General features: G+C 40.1%; 1 protein-coding gene across 1 annotated transcript; it reads left to right on the forward strand.

The window, feature by feature from the left end:
- The first annotated feature begins 6,166 nt into the window (after window positions 1–6,166).
- Window positions 6,167–10,212, forward strand: spry2 (sprouty RTK signaling antagonist 2). The gene is made up of 2 exons (XM_084403122.1): window positions 6,167–6,652; window positions 8,335–10,212. The coding sequence occupies exon 2, from the start codon at window positions 8,386–8,388 to the stop codon at window positions 9,325–9,327; it is 942 nt and encodes a 313-aa protein (XP_084259248.1). The 5' UTR covers window positions 6,167–6,652; window positions 8,335–8,385; the 3' UTR covers window positions 9,328–10,212.
- The last annotated feature ends 699 nt before the right edge of the window (window positions 10,213–10,911 follow it).

The following is a 10,911-nucleotide window of genomic DNA, read 5'->3' on the forward strand; positions in this document are numbered from 1 at the left end:
GTGTGTGTGTGTGTGTGTGTGTGTGTGTGTGTGTGTGTGTGTGTGTGTGTGTGTGTGTGTGTGTGTGTGTGTGTGTGTGTGTGTGTGTGTTGCATGTCAAGAGTTCCATCTGGAAAAGAGATCTTTGCGGAAGCACAGTTTGAGGAGACGGGATTGTTATTCATTTCTTTTTCTGGAGGAAGAAGAGCTTGCCAAGTATCCATTTCTTTGTCCCAGACGACTGCCGGAGAAGAGGATATAAAAACAGGAACCGCAAAATTTGTGTAATGGTTTTCATCTGAGCCCTAAACACTCCACTGTGTTTGAGCAAAAGTGTGTTGTGTGTTTGGGGGTCTAAAGGGGACACGAACTGTCCAAGGATCCAAGGGATATATCAAGGGTTCAAAGGATGCAAAATGTAACCCCCCCCCCCAAATAAAAAAGAAGGGTTTGATTTGTGTGTGAGCATGGCCGTTTTGAGAAGTGCAAGAGATAGAGGCAATAAAAAGGAAGAAGAGGTACCTATTAACTATAAAAGTGATTTAAGCAAAACCGTTGTTTATGCAACCTTTTTCTTTTCGTGGCTAAAAGCAAATGCGCTGCAATAAGTCTTGATATTGTTTGCAGTATGCTGGTGATTTCATCTTATCTGAGACAGAAGTCCATTGTTTTGAATAATTTTACTACGAGAGTCACTTGATGTCTCAACTATGTTTATGAAAGTATCAGCAAAATGTGTTTGTATTCCATATTTTCTTGCATATCTAGTGCTTTTCACAGAGCAGAATATATTAGGCTTCAAACCCCATAAATGTTCAATCTCAGCACATAACCTTGTTCTACAGACATGAATGATAAAGTCCAATAGACTCAACTGAAAGAGTCACATAATTTCTTGGGAGGCTCCTTTGACTATATGACAGGCTGTTGCTAGGTTATTTTAGGAAGGTATTTATACAGTAGTTAAGTTCTTCAGTATTCTGAGTGTTTTGAGTGTGTTGCTATGGTTTTGCTAGGGTGTTGCTGTGTTGTTACAAAGGTGTTCCAAGTGCTAAAATAACCTAGCAACAGCATGTCATATATGTGCGCTTTACTGCGTTGCTAGGTGGTTTCTATGCACTTCCTAAGTGTTCTGAGTGTTTTGCTATGTGGTTGCTAGGGTGTTACTATGCGGTTACAAATGTGTTCTGAGTGCCTTACTGCATTGCTAGGTGGTTGCTAATCAGTTCCTAAGTATTCTGAGTGTTTCAAAGGTGTTGCTATGCTGTTACAAAGGTGTTTCAAGCACTTCACTGCATTGTTAGATGGTTGCTATACACTTCCTAAGTGTTCTGAGTGTGTTGCTATGTGGTTGCTATACTTTTACAAAGGTGTTCAGAGTGCTTCACTGGTGGTTGTTATGCACTTCCTTAGTATTCTGTGTGTTTTGAATGTGTTGCTAGAGTGTTGCTATGCTGTTACAAAGGTGTTTCAAGTTCTTCACTACATTGTTAGGTGGTTGCTATGCAGTTCCTAAGTATTCTGAGTGTTGTGAATGTGTTGCTCTGTGGTTGCTATGCAGTTCCTAAGTATTTCAACTGTGTTACTTTGTGGTTGCTAGGTTGGTGCTATGCTGTTACAAAGGTGCTACAACGGATTCACTGCATTGCTAGGTGGTTGCTATGCACTTCCTAAGTGTTCTGAGTGTGTTGCTATGTGGTTGCCAGGGTGTTGCTATGCTGTTACCAAGGTGTTTCAAGTGCTTCACTACATTGCTAGATGGTTGCTATGCAGATCTGTGTCGTTATTAGGGTTTAATGGGTGGTTTTATTTTACCATAAATTTCAACAACGTTTGTGCTGGTTATGTGGTTTATTGTGTTGCTTGGGCATTCTGGGTGGTTACTAGGGAATTTTTATTTGGCTGCCAGGGTGTTTTGGACGATTTCTAGGTGGTTGCTTGCTTTAAGTATGTGCAATACCAATATACAAAGATATTACCCAAGGTAGTTTTTGTCACAAACTATGTCACACTGTGCTGAAACAACCTTATGTCTGTTCTACATCTGAAATGATGAAACATTTTAGCAAAGCTGATGAGGTTATTGAATCCGTTCTGCAGTTCTTTGTCTTTCCTAATTATCTTTCCAGATTTGGCATTCAGACTTCATTCAAAGAAGTGACCCTGCTATCAAAGCAAAAACCAGAGTATCGCCAATGCTATTCACAAGCAAATTAAGGGCAAAGATTTCATTACTTCGAATCTGGCATTCATCCTTGGAAGTGCGAGAACTGCTAAACGATGCCAGGCGAAGCCCATACAGCTTGGCCCCCGGGCTCCAAGATACTTTTTTTTTTCTTTATACGAGGCCTAAACTTCCTATGAGATCTGTCCGACCTAGCATAATGACTGTGCATAACCTGCTTTAATTGGGCTAACTGGCTCCAGAGTCAACTGTTGTGGTTTTGAAATGGCCCCCCTCCACCGTCCCCTTGTTGCATTATCAAAGAATTTGGTGCACATTATAAAATGCCTAATTACAGGGCGCTCTGTGTTTCCTTCCGATGCCTAGAGCTCACCAGGGGTCATTATTACTTGGCTCCATGTTCGCATGTGCATCCTTGCGCTCGTTCTTCATGTTTTTTTTCTTTCTTTAACACCCATTCTCGACCCTTGTGGTTCATTCCAACACACAAGCAAACGGATATACGGTTTCGCTTCCTTACAAACGCGTATAATTGTAGGCTACTTATACAACATCCACTCAGACATTGCCGTGACTATCTGTCAAATATTTTAGAGACGTTACCGACTGTGACTAACATGTGTTTCTGAGCACAGACTGACACTCTGTGGTTTTTGGTTTTGTTACAAGCAACATTGAGCAAGTCAGTGGAAATAACAGGGCTTGGTAAAAATATATTTAAGCAACTGCGAAGAGGAGATTGGTTTAACATCGCTATCCAAAACATGATCATAAAATAAACTAGAGAGTTCTATATTTTCTAAAGAAAAATGCCTTGAGGAGTAAATTAAATGACATGCTGTGATGAAGTCTAAGACTTTCTGCATTACCACAAAAAAAACATTACAATAAATGACAGGTCATAATTGAAACTTCTATCTCTCTATTTTCGCGTCTCTTCCAACAAAATTGTCTTGAACCACGTTAAAGCCTGAGGTGACAGCGGAGCTTATCTCACAGAACAAGAGGAAAAAGACCAGGAAAGGAAAACGTCAAGCAACTTTATTAAGCCCACAAATTCATGTCACATTGAGCTTAGCTCAAAGCTAAACCGTCTGAATGCATTTTGTCCATTGCTTCCTCTTTATCTTTACAGACGTGTTTAAGCTTTTGTTCGAGGTGCTTTGGATGGAGGCGATTAGGCAGTCTAAGAAAGAGAAAGACAGCTGTTCCTCGAAGAGGTAAACTTGGAAATAATGCCAGAAGACTTAGTTAGGCAAAAGTATTATTTTTTATTAAAAGTTTTTTGCATTAATGCTTTGTTTTGTAATTTGCACAAGGGTTATTTTTTACTCCAAAATCAGAAGATAAAAATAAAATGTAATAATAAAGAAAATAAGCTTTTTCAGAACCATTAAGACTTGTTTTACTGTAACAATATTTTCATGACAGTTAAGAAAGTTTTCGCCCAAAATTGTCATGACTGAGATTATTTGTATTTATTTTTTCAAAATTCATTACAACAAATAATACAGTGTTTTATAGGTTGATTGTACTTTTCAAATGCAACTTTATAATTTAAATATATAATTTGCATTACGGTAATGAGAATGAGATATTTTCTTGTGTTATGGTAATGAAAAATTGAAGCTAGTTGCTTTTAAATGTTCTATGATTTCATATACGACCCCGACATTTCTTGACAGTTTCCATGTGATTCACCCTACTATTCGTTATGTGTCTAATTCTAAAAGACTTTTCCCCTGGATCCTCGTCCAACCCCCTTCTCCCATTTCCTCATGGACCCCATTGACAATGTGTGACCAAGGGAATCTGGGCGTTCTTGGGCAATGGGAGTCCCCATGACCAGGCACAAAGCCCCCTGTCAGTTACCTTTTCACCTTTGGCTGGTGAAAAGGAGGCCCCGAACAATAGGGGCCGCTCAGCTGGAGATGGTGGAGTCTCATGGGTTTGGGAACTCGCTCACTCTCTGCTCGTTTCCTCTTTGACTCTCCATGTTCATTCGAGGCCACCTCAAGGTGCATTTGTTCACCTCCTCCTTCTGATAACACAGAGGCAGCCTTGCCTGTTATTGCTTCGCAGCCTGTTAAAAGAAAAGTTGCTAGAGAGACAGACAGACAATGTGTCAAGGGGGGTACTTGAAGAAGCCTACATTCTCCTGTGGGAGTACTTCCTATTAGCCCACAATGGTCCATACATGATAAAGTGTCTTTGTATGGAAGCTATTTCCATGCTAAGTAAACTTGTTGTATTGGTGTCTTATCCACTATCATTACTAGATCGGACTTAACTGTGGATCAGACATTGTGTTTTCTTTTTCTCTTTTGTGTATAAACTTTATGTTGATCAGACTGTATTTACGTTATATTTAATAATGAAATAATATTTCATTGTAGTTTCTAGCCTGACATAAGGGCAATTTGGATATGCTTTTCTATTTACTATAATGCTGCTATTGTTGATTATGTGCAATTCTGGTGATAATTGTATGAACAAGCACTAAATGTAAACAGGCCAGCTGTTCTTTGTGTCTCATGCCACTAGAGAGCAGTAATAGACCCAAAGATATGTTTTTCTATTGAGTTAAACTTATTATATGACATGTATTTGCGAAGTCAGTAAATTGTCTGTTGGAAAAATGTGTTAGCAGATATTAAATAGTCTATTAATACTTTACTAATACTCTAATGAGAGTTAGTTGACATGTAGGTGCAATGTTATTATTGTCAACAGATTGTCTAAAGGGGACCATTAAAATAGTGCTAGTGTGCTACCATTTGGTTATTTAGATTTTAGGTTAACACATTTTGTGTGACTTAGAATCAAGCAAGTGCACTTTGAAATGTTGCAAAAGGTAAGAAAATGCAAGCCTAAAAACTGTGAATGTCCTGCATGGTGACCAGTGAACCACTGCAGAAAATTAGACTGTTATATGTTTTGAACAGGAAAAGTCGAACCCATTGCAACACATTAAGCTTCACTTTAAGATGTACCTTTAAAGGTCTTCAAAAAGAGAAGAAAGTGTTAAAGTTATAAACATAAGTGTGCATAGTAATATAACAGTGGTTGAGCAACAGATCATTTCTCCTGTGCAAATGTTTAGGCCGTGAAAGATTGAGGGAGTGTTCTACAGCTGTAGCGATATCTGATTCACAAATGAATCTTTTGAATGAATATATTAATTTGAATGATTCTGTTGAACCGATTAGCACTCTCTACTCTGTAAGGGATGATTTTGTTTAGGAGGAAAATTGTGGAATGGGAGCTAATGTCGAAAACAATTAATATAAACAATATTAATTAACATTATTTGGAACCTTGACCCCCCCCCCAATCCCATATTACATTATAATTATGATTATGATTATCATTACATAAAGTGTTTATGTGATTCAACAGTTTTGAGTGACCACAAAAATGTGATTAAAAGTGTTTCAAGTGCAGAAGTTTTGACTGAAGCGGTAACAGGCTACTGTTGTCGTTATCACTTTAATTTATGTCATATTCATTTGTTTAAAACCTTTTTAATACAGTTGACGTTGGTTTAGCTCACTGTAACTAGAATTTTGATTTCATGAAACGAACCTGACAGAAACCCAGAAAGTCGATCCAAACCTCCTCACCCGAAAGTCATTGATAATTTGCATAAACAACAGAACAGTGGGCACAGTCTACAACTAAATGTACATGTACATCTAAAATGTGGCGTAAACAGCTATTTTACTGTAAAAAGTTAACGTAAATGTTACAATAAGATGTAGGAACATCTTTGAAGAATAACTCAGTGGAATTGGTGTGTCGGCTCTTTGATTTGTTTCATTAAACTAAAGCGTTCGAGTGAACCGAGTCGCTAAAATGAATCGGACGTCCGTGTGCTAATGTTCTGACACACACACACACACACAGACACACACACACACAGGGAGTGAATGTTGAGTCCTGTAGAGCCAATGAGCTGGGACCGGATACGATATATCCTCTGGGACAACAGCTACTCTGTTCACCCCCTTCACTTCCACATGACGCCATTTACAGCATAAACCCGACCTCCTCTCCGGAAAGAAGAAAAAAACAAGAGCTGAAAAACTTGAAAGCAGCACAGTGTGTGCCATGCAGCCAAACATTCAACTTGGGAACCGCAACGCTTCTTCTTGAAAAAGTCTTCAGCGTTTTCATTCTTATTTCTCTATAAACTCTGCTCATTTTGTTGGATTCTGGAACTTATTTTCTTTTTGGCATAATTCGCGGTTTAACAACACAAGTTAAACTACATTACGTTCTACTTGGAATAAAATTCTGACGTTAATATTTCGCGCGAGTTGCGCGAAAAAAAAAAAAACGTGAATACGAGGACGCGCAAGTGTTTGCGTTCATCTGGATTTTTGTGAATGAATCTCCCAATGAACTGAGGAATAACCAAAGAGAAATTCCTACTAGTAGGATATACTCTTCACAACACAAATAGGGGGTTGAGGTGGTGAGATCACGGTAAGTGACCTGGATCAACTTTTTGCAGTGGATTTTGACACGATTTTAGTTCAGTTGAATTTATTTGCGTGTGGCTTATTTAGTCGCCCATTTCTATTATAGTTCGTGACTTTTTCCAGTGCTCATGCTCCGCGCCATTCTTGCAGCTGTGCAAATAGTTGCCATACGGATCTGTTCCCTGCGTAAAAAACTTTGACTTACTTTTCATTTAGTTAAAGTTGCGAATCGCTTTTGAAAAACGTCACCTACAGCTGCACCTTTATTATTTAATCACACACAATGACCCACTAAACATTATAATAAAACCTTTACACATTCACTTTGCCTCATTTAAAGTTGCGAATAGACGTTGAAAAAATGGCATCCACCGTTATAGACTTCTATGTATATATTTAATAAATAAATAGAAGTCATGCGAATGTCCACTAAACGTTTAAATAAAAACTTCTTCAAAGAAAAAAAGTTTCTCTACTCAATGCAAGGTCCAACCAAGTTAAGTATCGCTATAAAGTTAGTATGCATGCTGATAAACCAAATCAGAAGTTTAAATAGCATTGAGGAGATAAACAGATGTTTAACAGACATTTTGCTGATGGGGCCTCTCTGTGGAAAGGGAGATTGCGCATTGATATGGTAATTTGGGGTAGTGTTATTTAGATTGAACTCAACTGGTGCTGAGGGTCCCGACTGAGATGTATGGTTTCATATTTTTTTTCCACCTCAACATGTGGATATTTTATTTTTCTCTAAGTTATGTGGTCAAGAGCTCCGCCCCCCCATTGACAGCGTCATAATGCATTTGTGGACGTCACGTTGCTCCTGTTCACGTCAACTACTAGATATTAAAATTGGTGATTCGAAATTAATAATATCCTCATTTTTTCTTTAACAATATAAGTACAAGACCTCTACCCCCTCCTTAAACAAGTGCATTTGTTTATGATTTTGGTTCCTTGTAATTAAAATAATTACAAAGCAAAGGGAAATTGGTGTGCTTTGTTTCCCTATAATACCTTTTACGAACAAGTTTTAATGTGCTCTGCAAGAAACGAACAGGGATAATGGTGTTTGCAATGTTAAAAATAAAATCGACACAAAAGAATAATTATTCAGTTAAGTAATTTGTATAGCACTTTTCACAGTACACATAGTGCCTTACAATTCCCTACAAGCTAGTCAAAGGCGATCACGGCAAGGAAAAAATCCCTGAGATTTTGTATAAATGCGCAGATAAGTTAAGAAAAAGGCTGTCATTTATAGGGTATACACATTTTAGAATAGTCTCAATCTCTCTATCACTCGTTGATGATAGGATAGATAAGGACGATGCTTGTGCAGAAGACAAACTTCTACAAAGACTACTCTGCAAAGAAATCCTTATTTATTTTTGATCAGCTAAAATGCAGCACCTGAGACATTGTAGAGCAAATATGGTTTTGAGTCTACTAGATGTTCCATATGAACTTGATAGCTGCAGGTGGTAAAGGCCTGTCCCATTGAAGGCCTGTCCCATTGATGGCCAGCCTTCCAGGGGTGTAGAGGTGGGGTGTAGTTGGGAGATTTGCATGAAGGAGCTTGCCATCTGCCTTTTCTTTTTGCTAGTTCATATGATTTACATATGGTTAGTTTATGGGATTTTACTTCCCTGTATGCTCTCGTTTAACTGTCTGCATTTCCCATAGGACTTCAGATGTGTTCAATGCCAGCCGGAGGGTTCCCACTTCAGAGTAAAGATGGACACGAGAGCTCAAAATGGCGGCGGCAGCGGCTCCTCTGGCTTGCTGCGAGCCTTGCGTGACAGTGGCAGACCCCAAACTGGGGACTCGGAGCCTTGGGATGCTCAGGTGCTCTCCCTGGACCAGATCAGGACCATCCGCAGCAGCAATGAGTACACCGAGGGCCCTACGGTGGCACCCCGGCCACCGGCCTCCCAGCAGAAAGTGGACGCGCAACCTTCCAGCCTGAATTCCACCGCCTCCATTGAGCTCTCCGAGCATAGAAACTCCCCGAGAGCCCAACGAGCTGGACAGCAGTCTCCTCAACAAGCCCATCAGTCACCGAGGAGTGACCTGAGCAGATCCGCCAGTGGCCCCAGCGATGGCTCGCACAGTACCGCCAGGGCCAGCACGGGCAGCACTTCATCGGAGCAAAGACTTTTGGAAAACACTGGCGTGATGGGCGATCGGGTGGTGAGAGTGCAGCCTAAACGCCCAGAGCCGAAGCAGGACGAACTGAAACCCTTCGTGCCGGCCGGAGGCCAGGCCGCTGACGGAAAGCACTCGATTCGCTGCGAGGACTGCGGCCGCTGCAAGTGCAAAGGTTGCACCTGCCCTCGGACCCTGCCCTCCTGTTGGATGTGTGGGCGCAGGTGCCTTTGCTCGGGGACGACGACGATGGACTATGTCACCTGTGTCTGCTGCGTCAAAGGTCTCTTCTACCACTGCTCCAGCGATGATGAGGATGTGTGTGCGGACAAGCCCTTCTCTTGCAGCCAGTCGCATTGCTGCATGCGGTGGTCGGCCATAAGCGTCCTGGCAATTTTCCTGCCCTGCCTGCTTTGCTACCTCCCGGCGAAGGGCTGCGTGGCATTGTGCCAGGCATGCTACGACTGCACCAGTCGGCCAGGATGCCGCTGCAAGAACAAAGGAGTTGACGAGGCTTGTTTCCTGGAGTAGCCCTGGGAAGATAACCTTATCTGGGACTATCTCCAGAGCAGTGGAACAATTTTCGCAAATTGTTGTAGTTTTGGCACTGTAGACCAAGAGGTGACATTGGATTGGCAAAAACTGGTTTGAAGTGGTTTGCTTGTTTGTTTGTTTGTTTGTTTGTTTGTTTTTTGTTGTTTGCTTTTCTCTTATCCACTTTCTCTCTCTCTCTCTCTCTCTCTCTCTCTCTCTCTCCCTCTCCCTCTTTCACTCTTTAAGGGGGGATAACGTTTGTATCAACAACTTTCCCTGTCCTTTTCATTTTAAACTGAAGTCCAGAATGTTAGCCTTATTGACATTCAGTAATATGACTGATAAAGGTGACAGACTCTCCTAACTAACTGTTTGTGAATAGTATCTGCAAAGTATGTAAATTAGCAAATGAGCTCTTTTTCTGAGAGATTTTATTTTTGTACATATAATATTTCAACTGTGAAACACATTGTGCCAAACCAGAGGCACCTTGACAGATCCATATATATGATGCATATACAAAACTTGTATAGTGTTGTACATTCGTTTCGAATGTATGTCAATCACTCTTTTGATATTTTGCCTTATAGAAGAGGAACCTTACATGAATTATCCCTACAACTATACTTGTAAATTGTACAGTGACCCTAAGAAAAACTTTATTTTCTAATTTCAACACATTGTTTAGTGTAAAAATATTTATTTGAAGTTTTATTATTTTATAAAGTAATATTTATTTTGAGAGGCATCATTATAGGCATCACCCCAACTTTGAGAAACAAAACCTCCTCTGTTGTTGCTGCAAAAAAAAAAAAAAGGGTGACAAGGGTGTCAAATCTGATGCATATGTTCACTATAAAATAGAAAATATATTAACGTTTTGAAATTAAACAATGCATTTTCTGTGTTCTTTCTGGCCTGCTGTTGGCCTTGTTTTTAGCCTTTGAGCACAAAGACCCATTTCAGGCAATCTACAGTGTTTTCAATTGCCTTTGTTTACCCGATGGATCTTCTGTCAGGGTCGCATTTCACTTTGCGTTTATGATGACAGCCGCGATGTTCGCAGAGCTTCAGTTTCGAGGTCATCTGAAAATAAGGCGATGAAAGCGATAGTGTACGTTGGCAGATCAGCAAAATAGGTACGTTACTGAGAGATTCTATCGATGAGATCTTCCTGCACAAAAGAGATCAAATGAAGTTTAATATAGCTCACTATAAATGCAACATTGAGTATTGTATGGTGTTGACTGTTATTTCATGAATGATCTTGCAGTGGCTGTGACCATTTGAGAAATAATCTTGACTGGAAAAGTGCAGAACTGTATTAGTTTGTGGTGTTCCGGTGATCAGGAATCTCAACAAATCTTTAGTTATGAAATAGGCACGCTGAATTAAGACCGATTAAATGAGTTATGATTTGCCAATTAATTAACACCAATACATGGAACTCAAAACGGTTTGTCTTCTAAAACCACCTAAACAAACTGATCTCAGATTCCTTACAAAGAAGCCCTGATCTTGGGCCAGACCTTCAGGGGTAACTTCCAGCCTCCCCTGCCAGCAGCGGATACTGGCTGCATT

The sequence above is a fragment of the Rutilus rutilus genome (assembly GCF_951802725.1).
Source record: "Rutilus rutilus genome assembly, chromosome: 2".
Lineage (NCBI taxonomy): Eukaryota > Metazoa > Chordata > Actinopteri > Cypriniformes > Leuciscidae > Rutilus > Rutilus rutilus.

Excerpts from the sequence above, each read along its gene's own strand:
- spry2 (XM_084403122.1), top strand. The coding sequence starts at position 8,386 with ATGGACACGAGAGCTCAAAATGGCGGCGGCAGCGGCTCCTCTGGCTTG.